The following is an 18114-nucleotide window of genomic DNA, read 5'->3' as shown; positions in this document are numbered from 1 at the left end:
TTCAGGAAAATCTTAGCCAGTTAAAGAAATAATATGTAACTTTCCTGCATAAATATGTAAACACAACAAGACCTTTGTTATATTTTTTCTCGAGTTGTGTACATGATCCCAAATGTTTCAAACAAGTTTCAAACCCTGAGAAATACGTAATTTTAATCAAAGTAAAGGTGTGTTTCATTTGGTCACCTTTCAATGGCATCATATCCCCACTGCGCATGCATCAGCATTGTGATCGTCTTCCAGAAACTGTCATAAATTGACTGTTTATCCAATGTTAAGCGACACAAAACACAGTGATAGTCAGAAATAGGTAATTTGAACACTGAAACATTGTCAATGTTTTATCTTGTTATTACTAAGTTTAGACTGTTACCATGCTGATCAGTGGCTTTATTTACATGTTGGGTAAGTTCATAGATGTGCAGTAAATTCACACAAATGCTTTGGAGTCATTCTTTTTATTGACATGAAAATTCTGGTCTCCATTCAGGACATCCTCTGTATGCCTTGGTTGATGTGCAGAGGGTCAGGTAAGGGGCTGTTTATCCGCACATTTTTGTCTAGATATGGAGTCCCAGAAAATTAGAATATTGTGAAAAGGTTCAATATTGAAGACACCTGGTGCCACACTCTAATCAGCTAATTAACTCAAAATACCTGCAAAGGCCTTTAAATGGTCTCTCAGTCTAGTTCTGTAGGCTACACAATCATGGGGAAGACCGCTGACTTGACAGCTGTCCAAAAGACGACCATTGACACCTTGCACAAGGAGGGCAAGACACAAAAGGTCATTGCTAAAGAGGCTGGCTGTTCACAGAGCTCTGTGTCCAAGCACATTAATAGAGAGGCGAAGTGAAGGAAAAGATGTGGTAGAAAAAGTGTACAAGCAATAGGGATAACCGCACCCTGGAGAGGATTGTGAAACAAAACCCATTCAAAAATGTGTGGGAGATTCACAAAGAGTGGACTGCAGCTGGAGTCAGTGCTTCAAGAACCACCACGCACAGACGTATGCAAGACATGGGTTTCAGCTGTCGCATTCCTTGTGTCAAGCCACTCTTGAACAAGACACAGCGTCAGAAGCCTCTCGCCTGGGCTAAAGACAAAAAGGACTGGACTGCTGCTGAGTTGTCCAAAGTTATGTTCTCTGATGAAAGTAAATTTTGCATTTCCTTTGGAAATCAAGGTCCCAGAGTCTGGAGGAAGAGAGAGCCTCAACTAAGTACTGAGGTCTGTACATGCATGCATGTTCATACTTTTCAGTTGGCCAACATTTCTAAAAATCCTTTTTTTGGATTGGTCTTAAGTAATATTCTAATTTTTGGAGATATTGAATTTGGGATTTTCATTGTCAGTTTTAATCATCACAATTAAATGAAATAAACATTTGAAATATATCAGTCTGTGTGTAATGAATGAATATAATATCCAAGTTTCACTTCTTGAATGGAATTACTGAAATAAATCTTCAATATATCATCAATAAATACATTTTTGATGATATTCTAATTATATGACCAGTACCTGTACTAAGAAAACTTAAACATGCGAATGAACAAAGGACTAAACTTTGCTACAAAACCCTAAACATGACAAGATCATATAAAGCTGTAGAAACACAGAATCCAAAACCAAACCCATGAAAACAGAGAGTAAACTAGAACATGTGAATAAACAAACAAGGCTACACAGAAAAACACAGAACCAAAACCAGACTTAAACAGGAAAACATGAACACAAACCACACTCCTAACAAGCAGGGGTTTTGTTGCTATTTCTTGGGTTTTGGTTAGCATTAATACTAGTGTGATCAGCTCACCTGGGTTCAACATAGTTAGTATTTCATTGAGTCAGTCGATTGTACCCGTTTAACAATGGGAGTTCAGATGGTGGAGTGATCGTTGGTGCTCTCAATTGCTTACTTGCTGGATTTGTGTCTGCGGTGGATGTCATCAGACCAAGTCCTGGCCGGAGTTGACGTTTTCTTTCTAACATTGGTGCTGTGCTGGTAACTCAATCCCCCAAAACACAAACACTGAGTGCACGGGCAGAGTGCGAGCAGGTAGGTAGGTCGGCCAATGGCCGTGCATATTACAGTCCTGCGACAACCACAGATACCAGGTTTTTTAAATTTTTGTGTCAGAGCATTTGATTTATTGATTGCTACCGGAATGTAAAGAGAATTTCTAAAAATATAACAAATGCTTCTGAAATAAATTGCCAATCCCCGCTTTAAGTAGCAGTAGTAAAAGTACAGTAGTATTGGAAACTCACTTTCAGAGAAAAATCTTAGTCTGCAATGTGACTATTAAACATAAAAGGCAAATAAATGCTTGTGGAGTAAAGAAAGGTATACCATTTACTCTGAATAGTGTCAGAGCATAACTATAAAGTAGCAAAGTTAGTACGTACAAATTGTGTATAGAGAACACGGTAAATATATCAAATACTAAACCACCTCCTTGAAAACCGAAAAAACTATCTGCTGATGAAAGCCATAATATGTCAATGAAACTTCAGAAGAAAGTAATAAGATAATGTGATAAGAATATTTTGTCAGAGTCAAGACAAACGCGGTATTTTTTCTTAAAAATAGAAAACAATTATCAAAATTGTTGCTGAATCGCTTTCTGTTGATCTTTTTTTGGTTTTCAGCTTTAGTCACCTGGAATTTCAGTGTCTTTTAGCATTTCATTATTAGCATTTCAGATATTTTGTTTATATAATTCCTTCCTTATTGTTGTGCTACTACTGTTGTCAGTAGTTGCTGGTGTAACCTTGTCTGAAGAATTTCATTCACCTACTTTCACCTGGTCTTCCTGTACAGGTGAAAAATAAATCCCTTTAAAACAACCAGAACACAATTATAACCAGTTAATGTTTATGAAACAACATAGTGGTCCAGTTTGACTCCCTGCTGAGAACAGGCATCAATCAGTCTCAAATGAAGTTAATCATCTTCATGTCTTAGACTGAGGAAATTAAACTGGCTCGCTCTGTTTGTGAATCTTGCAAAAAACTTCACAGAAAGAAGACTTTACGTCGATGGACTCTTCACCCTGAGGTGCACAATCACATGTTTCATACCAATGTACAGAGAATGTGCCTCAGTAGTTTCTTTAACCACATGAGGAGTCATGATCAACAGAAAACAGGATGTCAACAGAACATTAAGAAATGTTTTATTTCAACCAGAAATCCAGACTCACTGAGAACTACACAGAGCAACAGCAAACTACAATCACTGTATGGCAGGTTTGTGTGTGTGAAGACAGGCCTTGATTCAGAAACAGGAATTATTAAAATGCACTGTGATATGAGACAGACACTTTGACAGTATGGATGTTTTGTGTGTGCTTGACTGGGGGATTGCACAACATCAACAACAGTTTTAATGGTTAACAATAACCTTTGCTCCAAACACACTACCATTTTTTCCGGAGGAAAAAAAATCTAACCATAAAGAAAGAGCGTAATAAAATCTGAGTAACAAATGAAAGTCACCTTATATTACATTTTCTGGAGGTGGTGATACTGTGTGTTATGTGTAGGTTGCGGTTGAGGATAAAAAAATGAAACACATAGTGTAGCGCATGGAAAGGGAGGGTTGGGGAGGAAAAGGGCAAATATTTCCGAGCATTCATGTTTTTTTCTTTAATCTTGAATACAAAATGAATGAAAAATTAAATGTATTAAAGGAAACTAAATAGTTACAAGGCTTGGATCATAGACAATGTTTAAAAACATATATTCAACAATAGGATTGCATGCATTTAAGCCCCACATGCATTTAAGTGGTTCCCAACCTGGGAGGCAGGACCCTTTAAAGGAGCCACAGGCTAAAACTCGGGCCATGAGACGATTCAAGGATTAGTTTGTCATTTTGGGAAATACACATACTTGTCTTGCAGAGAGTTTGATAAGAAGATCAATACCTCTCTCATATCTGTACACTAAAAATTAAGATACCACCAGCAGATGGTTAGTTTAGCATAAATACTGGAAACAGGGGGAAACAGCTAGCCTGGCTCTGTCAAACAGTAAAAAAGCCAGCGCCTCTAAAGATCAATAATTGTTTAATCCGTGCCTGAAACTGAAATGTGAAAACAACAGGTTGTCTTTTTACAGTGTTTTGTTTTCAATGTGAAATTGCCAGGCAAACAGTCAGTCTTTAAGCTAAGCTAAGCGGTTGCTGGCAGTAGCTTTATATTTAACGTACAGCTATGAAAGTGGTATCGATCTTCTCATCAAACTCTTGGCAAGAAAGCAAAGTTATAAAATAACAGGATAGGAAAAATGGCTAAACAATTCTGCTGCACGAGAAAGTATTGTTCAATTTAGTTATAAATCTATCTCCTAAAAATATTAATATGTAACCATCTGAAAATTGCTCACAGCTCACTGACATATTGAACAAGTGAGTAGCTGTCCTGAGTCAATTAGAAATTAAGGGAAATGTTCTGACAAAACAAATTAGTAGTATATATATGTATGAGTTGTTCCAAGGAGATGGGGTTGCCTGAGTAGACAATGTTTTATTTTGAGGGATCATAACATGAAAGTTTACAAACCAGTGATTTAGATTACAGATAAAGGATTTGCAGTTGAACAAACGAAAAGGACCCTGTGTTAGAGACTATTGACTCGTGGTAGTTTGTAAGTGTTGTAGGGTAATTAAAAACACATTTAATAACATCTGACTGTCTCAAAACTCTCCACCCTGTACTGTTGGAGCATTATTGGGCGGGAGTGGATTAGTGCAGCCTGGAATTCCTTAAGAGGAGAATTTCAGTAACACATACTGAGCAGAGCTCCCACCCTGTACTCAACCCTGTGCCACCGCTACACACCCTCACTACAGGAAACGTGAACAACGTGTCAGGGTGTGAGGGGTTTTACTGAAATACTTTTAAAGGGCATGAAACGGATACAATTATCGAAAATTATCCCAAGAAACAAAAGCGAAGCTTAGAAGAACTTCAACATAATTTTGGTTAGCAGAAACATGTTTTTCTGCTTCTCTTATCCTCAGATTTAACTTGTGATCCTTTGTAGGGACCCGACCCGCAGACTGGGAACCAGCGTTCTAGAGTAAGGGGTGCACTTCTTGGAAAGAGGTGTTGCTTTTGAATATTTAGCACATCATTTTTTTTGCCGTGCTAGCGGCATGGCTCTGTGGCAATGCTGATTGGTCCACCACTTTGGTCCAGACTGAATATTTCAACAACTATCGGAGGGAATGCCATGAAATTGGATCAGTCATTCATGTTCCCATCAGGATTAATGGCACTTAATGGACTTTTATCCCCTGACTTTTCCTCTAGCTCCATCATCAGGGCAGAAAACAAATGGCATCCCCATCAGCCTCTGTTGTAGTTTTTTTAGGGCTATTTTGCAAATCTAAACATTAACTAAGATGAACATTATACCTGCAGTACATCAGCATGTTAGCATTATCATTGTGAGTGCGTTAGCTTTATTTAAACAGGTGAAACATGATCTCTTTAAATAGAGCCCTGTGAACAAGAATAAACATATACAGTTTAAATATGGACAGAAACAAAAGAATTCACAGATTGATCTGACTCTATACAAAAACCTGATTTTCAGTTTGCTTGTCAGGTGTTTCACATAGGTCTAAAAAGTGAGTCTAATGTCAAGTCAGATTAACAAGTATGACTCAACAATTTCAAACTGAGAACCCTGAAGGGTACAGATACAGTAGGGTGGATACTCTTAAACTGACCTTGAAAATAGCATACATTTTGTTTAGTCAGAATTTAAAACATTGAAATGTATCAAAATCAGACTGTAGATTTGCATTGGCCAGATGTGGCATAAAAATAATATAATCATAAAAATCTACATTACAATTTGGAATGGAGATAATATTGTTTATGTATATGGTGAATAAAAGAGGACCTAGAATACATCCTTGTGGGACACCTAACCTTAAGAGCACTTGGAACCATTGAAAACTACTGCCTGAGTTCAATCAGACTAAACTCTGCGTGAAGCATGAAGGTGGGTCAAATTGCAACTATGTCTCATCCCGTTTCACATAGAAATAAACTGAAAGCAAATTTTGGTCAGACTGTGCCATGAGGGTGAACACAACACAAAGTTTACCCCCATTAATTTTCTTTGTGTAGCTTAGTCTGTAGGGACATGGCTTAAAAACAGGAGGGTGGCTAGTCCAGCAAGGACCACAATAGGGAGTGTGGACTGGTAGGTCCAGGGGTGCCCTTGAGCAAGGCACCAAACCTCAAAACTGCTACCAAACAATTGACAACAAAAAATGCCTTGGTGGGTCAGGAGGTTTAGTCTTTATCTGCTGTGGATTAATGTCTGTGATGGGAAAGATTATTGTCCTCTTATCTATGTCCTGGCATCCAAGATTACAGAAAACAAAGTTCTGCTTAACACAACACCACATAAATTGTAGGACAAAGAGCAGGTTGCTTATCACACCATTCACAGCTAGCTTGCGAGCTCTGAAATGCTCACCATGACGAGCAGAAAGTGGCGAAAACGATGTTGCACTATTTGTTCACTTCCAGTAGGTTTTCTCCATTTGGGCTAAATGGACAAATTAGATCTCAACCACATTCTTTGGAAATGTGAAAAAAAAGGTTGTGCCATCTGAAATCCAAACATCTCTTTCTATGATAAGACTCTGCTAGCTACCCACATGAGCTAATTGTAAAGTGCAGTTTTATATGATGGGTGGGATTATCTAATCACCCCAAATCACATTATATTGTAAAAATATATGTAACCACCCCTAAGTTCAAGAGGATTATTTTTGTATTACAGGAAAAGATGAGAGACAGATGGATAGAAAAATACTCATAAATACTGTTCACAAACTTCCAAATTGTAATTTCAACTGGGAAACTTGGACTTTTCAGAAGCTACGGAATTTATGACTTGATGCTTAATATTACAGGAGTACCTGAAAACCAAACTAATATGGACGCCTTACATCAGCGAAATACTATTCAGTGTAATTAAACCCAAATGGTTATGGTGTTACATCGTCAATACAAAGTATTTTAATCCTCACATGACCAACTCTGTAATCATACAACCATGTTGATAATGTGAAAGCAATGGGAATCTCCCATCTCTACTATCCATCCCATATGACGTGCACACAGCATAAAAACAGCCTCAACAAGCTGCTAGCATGGCTGTAGACTCTTGGTCTTAGTTGTATTTTTGTATAGTGGTCAAAAGGCCTGAAACACCTAAAACCTTATTACAAGAAAACAAAGCAAAGGTTGGAAAAATGCCAGAAAATGTAATTTTGGGCAATAAAAACAACTTTCTGCTTTTATATTCACAGGCTGGGAACCAGTGCCAGGTTTGGTTTAAGGCCCCTGTGAAGGGCTGTACATTAGTGCCAACACATAATCTACCTGCCTGATGTCTCACTATAACAAAATGTGATTGTCATTTTGCACAGCCACTCTATCACTCACTCAGATAGTGGCTGTAACAAGTATTCAAACCTCCCTGGACTTTGTTAGACAACACTGAATCATAACGGATGTAATTACTTTTTTGGTACTGATCAACAGAAAGTGAAAATAAAAGCCTACTTTTATAGGGACTGCACCTTTTAATATTGTATCCATTAACCAGTACAGCTTTCATAGTGACATAACAACTCTGCACAGCTAGTCTCTAATCAAATTAAACATTTTCATAAGAGGTTTCAAAAGGTCACACATCTGAAAAAGAGTCACCAGCTGTAACCAAAAATCTCAAACAAACGTGATCTGAACACATTTCTTCCTGTTAGTCCAAAACAGAGAAATTTCATTGAAACGTTCACTCATATTAGTCATTACATGCATTTATTTGAGAGGAACAAATTTCGCCATACAGATCTTTGTGATTACCAGCACATTTCAATTAAGTTAACAAATTATTAAAAATCTCTAAAAATTAAAGCATAACAAACAGTGGGGGCAAACTATCTGTTGGGTGGAGAGGAGCAGGAGGGTTGAATGCAACATACATGCAGCTGACATCTCATGTAAAGTTTTACTCCCTCCTCCTGGAAAATTCAGGACAGGAGCTGGATATGAATAGAGACATCTGTTGATGCTGTTCAGACTGTGACATCCTTTAGTACAGTCGCCACTGTAGGAAAACACAACCACTAGCTCCCCCTTGTGGCAACAGCTTCACCCAGCAGACTAGTGTTAAAACAACAACAAGGACTTTTCGATGTGAACTATTATGTTTGCTGCTTCCTTGTGTTTGCTTTCATTACTGCACCCAGACTGCCACCAGTCAACCAATCAATAATATATACCTTTTCTTCCAACACAAATTACCCCCCCCCCAAAAAAAAAACTAAACAAAAACTAAATATCTGCTCTAGTTTGAATCTGAAATATACATCAAAAATGGGGTTAATCTTTAAAAATTCACCCCCAAATGGAAAAGAAACGATAAAATGAGGAGAGTGAAGAAGAAAACGGGAAAAAAATCAGAAGGCTCATATAACCATAAAATAAATACAAAATTACTGATTTCTCAAAGCAGCCAAAAAAACTAAACAAAGACTGAATCTGAAGTGGTGAGGTTGAAGGCAACATGAATAATGAGCCAGAGAGGTGAGATGGCACAAAGTACCGGTGGAAGACAGAGGGAAAGGAGGAAGGAGAGGGGAGATGATGACAGAGACCGAGCTGCTTTTCTTGAAACACAACAAAAAAACGGTCAAACAAAAGCAATAATAGAGTCGAGGAAAATAAAGATTGTTTTACTGTAAATAACTCAAAAAAGCAGAATCATCTAGCTTTCCAACACTTAGCAGGAGTTTAGTTTTTCAGCTGGGAGCAAACTTCTGACTTTGTGACTTTCAAAAGTGATTTAAAATTTTTTTGTTGTTGTTGCGGAGACAGGCGGGAGAGACAGTTGCGGCTCCTCCGCATCATATCTGAGGAGACTGACCGGAGGGGGGACGCCAATTCCTGAGGGGCCAATGTGAGCAGAGGATGAGAAACAGACGAGGGAGAAGTCACTCGGGCAGAGGTCCCTTAAGAGGTTTTTTTTTTGTGTCTGAAGGAGGAGAATGGTCGGGTGTGGAGACGCAGACATAAAACTTGACATTTAAACAGACTTGTAATCATCTTCAGCTTCCTTGGATATAAAAGCCTTTGACGGTGACCTCCTTCCACCTCTAGTACAAGTGTTTAAAGCTAGCAGGTCCGTACCATCAACCCCACATTTCTCATTATCAGCGTCATGTCTTTGTGTGTGTGTGTTGTGACAAAAACTTCAACTTCTAGATATTTCCCGAAACTACAGTGGAAATCTACACAAGAGAAAAGGTAGGGCCGTGAGAAGTCTGTGTTCCGTCTTTGGTTAGTGTTTTATCCTCCCTCCTTTGTCCCGTCTCACTTCTTTCCCACTCACAGGCGGCTGCTTGTTTGTAAAGATCGCAGATTGACAAAATGTAGTGATAACAGGGTGATTTTATTTTTCCCCTTTCTTCCTCACAATGTGCATGTGTATGTGTGATTCAGTGGTTGATGTAGTGTGGATATAGATTCTTTGTCACAGCCAAGCTCGAGACGTTGATGTCCTTTTTGTGTTTTTCCTTAATTTCCTTGTATTTTCTTGTAGAGCTTCAACTGTAACATCGGGTCTTCTGTCCTTTATGAAAAAAAGTTGTGTTGGTGGTAAAGATAAAGAAAAGACGAAAACATAGAGCAACCAGTCATGTAGTAGAGCCAGACAAAGTCTCTGGGTGTCGTTTTCTCCGGTCATCAGTCCCTGTGGAAGTACCACAGGAGATAAATTAGTCCTGAATGTGGCAGAGAAAATTAGCAAAACCAAAATCAATAACAGCAAACCTAATTACCCAATTGACTGACTTATGTTTGAGCATCAGGCTTAGTGATGTTTTAACTTCAAATGACAGATTACACTCACCTTTCTAGCTTTATAAATTTCTCCATCTTGTAGGTAAAACTGTTTTGCTCAGCATGAACACTGTCTGAAGCCAGTACACAATTTTTTTTTTCCAGCAGAGCAGCACTTGCAGTTGTCCATCATTGTCTATATTAGATGTGTTCAGCCACAGTGCTGCAGTGCAATTACACGTAATGTGGATTTAAGTAGTCAGAAAAAAAACCCTAAGCTTAAAAAAAAGAATGCTGATGAGACAGGTTCTAAATGAGCCAGAACCAGTTTAATTTGAGGTCAAACCGAAAGTATCATTGCACAGAAAAGTATGGCAGGTCAAAGTTTAACAGGAAGTCTGACCGACCGACAGTTTGGGTAATAATTAGAATTGGCCTCCGTTTTCTCTCCCTGTTGGACCCATTCTTAGTGATATCACTGTGTTTCAAGTTCCCAGCAATTACACTGGTGTATTTAAAGTGTATATAAAAGTAGTTTTCCTTTAAACGATCCATAAAATTGTATTTCTACTTCCTTAATGAGATGTGAGCTAAAGACCAATGGGATATTGTTCAAGGAAGAAAAGGCAGTATAATTATAGGAGGGAAGAAGTTATTTTCATTTTTAAAATGACCTACTTGTTCAGCATTAGGTCACTAATAGATGTAAAGTGATTTTGTAAAAGTAAATCCTTCTAGAAGCCCCTTTGAATCCGGTGAATCTATGACTACTTGTGATTATTTTTATGCACTCATCGAGATAAATGTTTACCTTACAGCCTCATGGTGCTTCTCTCCCCGTCTCCAAACTGGCTTCTAGCAGCAGCTCCTCCAGGTCTTGTCCACAGCTGACGCTCACTACACAAGTGACACATCAAACAGATTTTCACACCTAAAACCAACTGCGCATGTTAATGTATTGTTCATAGATCAGTGATTATGGTCACTCACCATGCTCCATCACACAGCTACCAGGCTTGGGGATTTCAGCTTCGAGAAGATGGAGGGAGAACTCGGGCTTCAGGCCGTTGGGAAGAGCTGAACTGGCCACCTCCTCCGGAGCCTCAGCAAAACACTCGTCCTCGTCTGCGGAGCTCTCATCCGGTGAATCCTCCCCCTCGACCGGGGACACAGACCCAGTGGAGGCAGGCTCTGGACTCTTTGAAGTTTCTGGAGGATTTGAGTCCAGAGCTCCACCCTGAGTGACAGATGGTGCTTGTTGATCAGTCTGGACAGCGAGAACAGGCTCTACTTCCTGTTCATCTGCCTCTGTTTGCTGCTTTGGACATGGTTCCTCTTGGGTTTGCTGGCTGTATTCTTTCTCTGTTAAACTGGGTTTTTCATCTTCTGACAAGTTAGCTGGTGTGTCTTGCTTCTCCTGTGGTGGAAGTGACTCCTCCTCCTCTTTTTCTTCTTCCTCGTTTTGGTTCAGTGCCTGGGTCTCCTCTGATGCACATGCTAGGTCATTCTGCAGCTGTTCAAGGTTAGACGTTCGTGGCTTCTGCTGCGTTTCTGCTGCAGTGATACTAGTCTGGGTTTGCCTCAGTTCATCTAACTGTTTACACTCTCCTTCCGTGCTATCAGGGGACATCACCCGTCCCTCATCTTTTATAAGACCTTCCTCCTCTCCTTCCTTCTTCCCTTCTACACAAGTTGGTGCAGATTGTGGGCTTTCAGTGCTATCTGTTACCTCGTCAGTGAGCGAAGATGCCGTAGCCTGCACTGATGAGGAATCTGAAGGCAGAGCTGGTGCTTGTTGACTTGGATCTGTCGCTTCTGTCTGGTCTAAAGTGCTAGCTGTTACATCTTCTGTGGGTTGACTTGTAGGCTGTGGCTCAAGTATGTGGGTCTGTGTAGTATTTGGTGCAGACTCTACGTGTGCTACAGGACTTTGCTCTGCCAGTTTACAGTCTGTTGACGGAACAGGTGAGCACTCCTTCATGTCCTCCTGTTGTGTTTGCGTAGGTGTTAGAGATGAGGGCAGCGTCTGTGTCTGCTGTGTTGTGGGTGCGACTACAGGCTTCTTTGAGACCTCTTTAACCTGGCTGGGAGCTGCAGGTGCATTTATCTGAAACTGTAGCTGCTGCTGCTCAGGGGGGCTCTCCACTCGAGTTACCATGAAGATCTTATGACCCCTCCCTGGACTAGAGACAGATATACAGCGACCAGGAGATGGAGGGGTGCCGGAAGGAGCTGCGGATTCTCTGACGGTGATGCCGGATATGACACTTGGCCCACCAGCAGGTGAGGCAGACGGGGAGGAGGGTGTACGTGAGGCACTGAGGACGGGCTGTGCAACAACTGTCTGGGTTTGAGGAGCAGTCTGGTTTAAGCGAGTGGAGTAGTTTGACGTGGAAGAAGACTTCGTTACTACCTCCTCTTCCTCATCCTCTGTGTCCGAGTCCGACTCCAGGATCACTTGAGGAACGCTCATCTCAGAGCTCGCTCCTGACTGGCTGCTCGTCTGTGCTTCATTTCTTGTTGTTTCACCTTCTATCACTTCCTCTCCCTCTTTCTCCTCTTTGTTCCCTTTCTCTTCTGGCGCTGGTTCCTCCTCTTCTTCTCTGGTCCCGTCCTCTGTGGCAATTTCAGCCATGGATGCCGAATGCCTCATGTTCTGCTCTGTTTCCTCCTTCTCCTTAGCCAGGATAAAGTTCCTCTTGCAGCCATTCTGGATTTCAGCCAGCAGGGCGCGCTGTGTCTCAATGAAGCTCTTCACCTGAGACACAAAACAAAACAAAAGAACTCTCAAAAATGTAAAAAAAAACCACAAGAACACCAGAAATAACAAAGCCAAACCCTGCAATGAGCTTTTGAGCAAGTACCTTCCTTCCGTCTTCTGTTGAAGTCTGTAAAATAATCTTATTTTCAAAACACAATTTTCTTTAAAAGCTAGGGCTGGGAGCACCCTGGTGGCCCATGTCTCTCTCTTCCCTCATTTCCTGTCATCTCTCCCCTGTCAGCTATCTACTAGTGTTATTCTGTATTGTAGTTACTGTGAACGAAGCCAATGAAAGGCCCAAAACCACGGTTGCATTAGTCCTTTTAATACTTTGACTTGTCTACCCTGTTTGTAGCCCTACTGAAGAAATACACCCTAAAAACAGTCCAGGGACATCTAAATAATTTAAATAATTTCTTCAAACAGCTGGGCCGATGGCAATGGTGCACCGATGTGCCATCGGTTTATTATTGTACAATAATGGAGCAATATGGCACAGGAGAACAGGGGTACAGACGATTGGTTTTGGTCTTAGATTGACAATAAGAACAATATATGCCTACTACTGCTTATGCAGACACCAATGAAGGATAAATGTCCACTTCCATTTTGGACTATATTCTGCCCTTTACCTGCTCTCCTTTATCCCCTTCCCTGTGCCTTGTCCCCATGCTCACAGTTTCTTTCTTGGGCTCCCGGTCAAGGTCGAGACGCAGCAGAGAGGTGTTGACTTTCAGGGCGAGCGACAGAGCCATCAGTCCGCCAGTCTTGATTTCATTCTCTCGAAGGTCGAGACGCAGCAGTCTGGGGCTCTCGGCGATGAACTCAGCCACGGCCACAGCTCCTATAGAACACATGAGAGAAAGAAACGGGAGTCAAAACATGCAAGACAGCAAAACATCCTCCACAAACACTGAAGTAGTGGTGCATGGGTTCCCACCTTCGCATGACAGTTTGGTAGAAGCAAGGCCCAGTCTGAGCACAGAACGGTTGCCAATCAGTCCGTCTTTCAGCTTATGGATGCCTTCGTTACCCACCGAGTTATGGCCGAGGTTCAGAGTCTCCAGACTCTGGGTGCATGGCTGAGGGAGGGAGAGGACAACAGAGAAGGCATTTCTTTAGGTATAGGAGCGTGCAGTTACAGAACCACATTCATTAAAAGAAGCTGAAATTTTAACAGCTGGCGTTTGTCTGGGGAAACATAAATATGCTTCAGTAATGAGATGATTCACTGTGATTATGCTAATATTAAGTGTAAAATATCCACAATGTGTTTCATGGTGCTCATGAAACCTGTGTATTATAGAATGAGCCAGTAATTCCCATTAGACTAAAATATTTAATGTACATTTTATCTTTCTAACTACAGTAGGGCTGCTCGATTATGGCAAATATCATAAACACAATCATTTTATCAACATCATGCATTTACTGAACTTTTAAAATCGAATCCTTTTATTGTTAAGTAATTATATATGAAATACCACAAAGATCCCAATTAGCCCATGAAATCAGACATTGTTTAACTTTAAATATGCAGTGTCTCCCCAGGGGTGACGGGCTTAAGTGGGCGGATGGGCTGCTGAGGGGCTCCGTGTGTGTGGGCTTAGCAGATGACAGTAAACTAGTAAGCTGATGACAACTTGTTACATAACTCTGTCATTAACCGTAGAGTTCTGTCGGGGGATGCAGCTACTTCAACAAACAGTGAGTAGAAAAAGCATAAATAAGTATAAATAATATGTAATTTTTAAGCTATGAGTACAGGAAGTCTGCTAGCTCCTATGCTAATTTATGCAGTGTAAAATGCAGTACGCTAAAGCTAATGATAGCTTACAAGTTATACCAGTTAAAGCCCTGGCCATCTTGGCTTGAGCTGAACTAAATATGTCACACCTTGGCTGAGAGTGAGTTTGGGCTTTTAGGAGGAGGCAAAAATGCAACACTGTAAAGGAAAGGGGTGCGCCGGATTTATAAACACAAGACAAAACAAGAGCATCATTGCAAAACGAATAATGCGGCACAATAATCGGTTTATCTGGATTATCTTGTTTTCATGATGTTGGAAGCCAAAATTGTAACAGAAAAGAAAATTCAATTCACTGCAGAGCTCTAAACTACAGTATGTGTTTAAACAGTAGCTTTTTCAGGGCTTCTGTTTCGTCACCGTACAGAGTTTGACATTACTGAGAGTTTACAACTTAAAGCTAGGGTAGGCGACGTTGGAGAAACAAGCAAGAATCAGCTACATTTCGAAAGTACATCCAACAGAAAAAATCCCACCCACTCCCTTCAGGCCTCCCCTCCAAAACACATTTTGAGCTAGTGCACACAGGTAGACGTATTACAGGCATGACAGCCACATAGTATATACAGCCTTTTTTTTGTCAGAACAGCAAAGACTCCTTCCATTTATATGTAAGAAATCTTCTTTTCTCTATACAACAATCTTTTTCTTCTTATACTGGTTACTGTTAAATGCCCAACATTTACAATCTCATAGCATTGTGGTAATCAAGTACACGGTGGTTATCTCCAGGGTTATTAATCAGCAGCCATGGGACGTTCTTTGTGTGTTTTAGGCCATTTTTGTGTGTCCTGCACAATCTCACAAGCCTCAGTAAAAAATACCAGCAGGTAGATTTCTAAGAAGAGCTCAACAACGCAATCTTTTATATTCCAAAAGCAAAATCATCATGTATTTCTAAAAAATAAGAAATAAGTAAAATCCTTAAAGTCTCCCTGATCACACAAAGTCCTGATTATTTTTTTACATCTGTTTAACTGCTAAGAAACAGAAATTAAATTAGCTTATCATGCCTTGAAATACCTCCCAACCTCCATATAAGGACTTACTTTCATCTGCATAAGCTCTCTTTGTAATAACACAAGTTTCTTACAAGTGACACATTAGATGAACTATACAGACACACATATAGATGGACAGTAGCAGTAAATAATACCAGTAACTCTTTATACACAAACCCTCGTTTATGAAAAATAATCCGATTAAAATGAAATAAGCAGCTAAATTCTGGGTTAACAAATACGTTTTTATATTATATATTGAGTCAACAAAATTAATATAATTTCAAAACAGGCGATAAACTGGTAATAATGTGAGTAAGAAATGTGCTGCAGCTCAAAAGAACATCTGAACATTAAAAAAGTTTGCTGCTGTGCAAACGCTGTGGCTGTAATAACTCATACATTAACTCAATACATTTACACACTGTAGTGCTAAAACAACGAGGGAACAATGAGTGTAAAGACAACGCTATCGTTCAACAACAGACATGAGACCAGTGACTTTATCAATGGAGTATCAGTGAAAGACAGCTGTGAAATTAAACCAAGAAGACAAAATGGTGCGACACACAGACAAGCCTGACATCTGTTCACTCAGCTAGATATGACGTGCACAAAATGTCAGGTGTATTAATGAGGAGCTTACGTGGAAATATCCAGTCATATCAGATTCACACAGCACATTAATCTCTCACCTACACACCTGTGACTCTCAAGTTTACACAAGGAAATAACAGCGGATTGTTTAGTAAAATGCAAATGTGAGTCATTATTCATCTAACAACGATACAGTAAATACAAAGATCTTTATCTTATTTGTTTTAAATAAGATCGAGGTTAAAATACTGCTTGCAAACTTTTATGTTCACATGTTTAACTAGGAAATACTCCAGTGGCTACAGGTGTACTACGGCTGGTGGTGGCTGGGCAGATTGCAGAATGGCTACCTGCTAAAAAGCAGGCTAGCTTTATTGTGTGTCTGTGCATGTACCAGTGCAGCAGCGAGGTAGCCCATGCCATTGTGTGTGAGCTGGTTGTTCCATAGCACCAGAGTGACGAGGCCTTTCCTCTGCTCCTTTAGTCCTTCACACACGTAGGCCAGACCTGTGATGACAAACATAGACCGACACCAGTACAGAGAATAGTTAGTACATCTGTATTTAGACTAAAGATTAAGATTAACAAAATATCATATCTGTTTGCAGATCTTCACTTTTCACATAAAGCATGTTGTAAGTTGTCCTAGTAGCAAGAAGACCTATCTGTTTGGGTCATAATTGGCAAAAAACTGTTGCAGTCTAAATTCATCTTGTAAAGCTAGAATGAGTTTAGTGTCATGGGTGCATCTATTAAATCAAGTATAAATGAGAAAATACAACATGTGGGGGTGGAAAGCAAAGCTATAATACTTGGATTAGCTCATTAGTCAAGTCTGTAATACAGACCTCCCAACAGCGATATTTAGAGTGTGAGAGCTGAATGAAATCAACATAATAATCTTTACTAACTTTTGTTTGCTTCCTGGTCTGAAGAGTAATTTGATTTTAAATGAAACCACATTATCAAAACATACCAACGCTGGGATAGTGTTTAAACCAACTATCTTGACGAAGATTAGTTGCTTTACTGGTTTGTATTGGCCAGTATGCCATAATATTTTTGTATGTACACATGGCCATATGCAGATTATTACATGTATTTAATTAATTAATCGGTTTCGCTACAATGGGGTAATTTTCCCACAAGGACCAGTAAACATTTAATCAGAGTTTATGAATATGTATTGGAGGTGCACGTACAATAAACAAATCTTTTTAACAAAGTATTCCCACCATGAGAAAACATACAAGACCATAAAACAATCATACTACTTCATTAGTACCAGAGTCTAGGATGTGGTTGTTGCGCAGGTCCAGGATCTGTATGTTGTAGTTGAACTTGAGCAAGTTGCCAAGTTGGGCTGAGTCCTGCAGGCCATTGAGCTTATTATCTGCCAGGTACAACTCCCGCAAGTTCATATTCATCTTGAGAGCCGTAGCTGTCCAGGAAAATAAATGATAAAGGAAAGTGAGGGAAGAAGAGGGAGATGTGTGTGAAGAAAAACAAAATATCAGCAACAGAAGGACCCGTCACCTCCCACGGCGCTCTGCCCATCTTACCCAGTAACATGAGCGGTCTGCCAGACAGGCTAGAGTTCTCCAGGTGGAGGACAGCCAGGCTGCCACTAATCCTGAGCGCCCGTGCTACAAAGGGAGCCGAGTGGTCCAGCAGGGGAGTGTTACGTGCATCCAGATACTGCAGAGAGCTTGTCTGGGGGGGAAATGCCAACAGAGATATAATTCATTTGGTATGCTTGGATAAAACGGCACACACCCAAATCAGAAATGGCATTCAAATAACACAATTATAAAGGCATAATTACACTGGTTAGATGTGGATCTTGAGATGAGGTTGTTTTGTGGACATGCAATCAGATTTCTGACATATGGCTAACACACAAAAACACATTTTCCACCTCTGCATCCTCAGAGATACCTTTGATCTTTAATCCTAATCCAGTAACGCTTTTGTTACATGTGATTATAGCTGCTGAAGTAAACTGATGTCACCAGCTGAGAGCTTCACCAGACTCACATAGATATAGTTATCCTCAAATGGGCA

The 18114-nt window shown here is 40.1% G+C and overlaps 1 protein-coding gene across 3 annotated transcripts in view; it reads right to left on the bottom strand.

Annotated features, from left to right (window-relative positions):
- Positions 1 to 3165: 3165 nt before the first annotated feature.
- ppp1r37 (protein phosphatase 1, regulatory subunit 37) overlaps positions 3166 to 18114 on the bottom strand; it is a 52320-nt gene continuing 37371 nt past the window's right edge. The window contains exons 6-13 of one of the 3 annotated variants that reach the window (XM_038692347.1): positions 17613 to 17763; positions 17336 to 17491; positions 16445 to 16557; positions 13586 to 13727; positions 13278 to 13489; positions 10875 to 12642; positions 10696 to 10781; positions 3166 to 9795 (exon numbers count right to left, since the gene is read on the bottom strand). In XM_038692347.1, coding sequence (XP_038548275.1) covers positions 10705 to 10781; positions 10875 to 12642; positions 13278 to 13489; positions 13586 to 13727; positions 16445 to 16557; positions 17336 to 17491; positions 17613 to 17763 — 2619 coding nt within the window. In that variant the 3' untranslated portion in view covers positions 3166 to 9795; positions 10696 to 10704. The remainder of the gene's footprint in view (positions 9796 to 10695; positions 10782 to 10874; positions 12643 to 13277; positions 13490 to 13585; positions 13728 to 16444; positions 16558 to 17335; positions 17492 to 17612; positions 17764 to 18114) is intronic. The other 2 variants (XM_038692348.1, XM_038692349.1) reach the window with 2 other exon arrangements.

Source organism: Micropterus salmoides, unplaced genomic scaffold (assembly GCF_014851395.1).
Source record: "Micropterus salmoides isolate LMB-PRFRI ecotype aquatic unplaced genomic scaffold, ASM1485139v1 Ms_hic_scaffold_3, whole genome shotgun sequence".
In the NCBI taxonomy this organism is placed as follows: Eukaryota; Metazoa; Chordata; class Actinopteri; order Centrarchiformes; family Centrarchidae; genus Micropterus; species Micropterus salmoides.
This window is presented reverse-complemented; position numbering and strand designations above follow the sequence as displayed.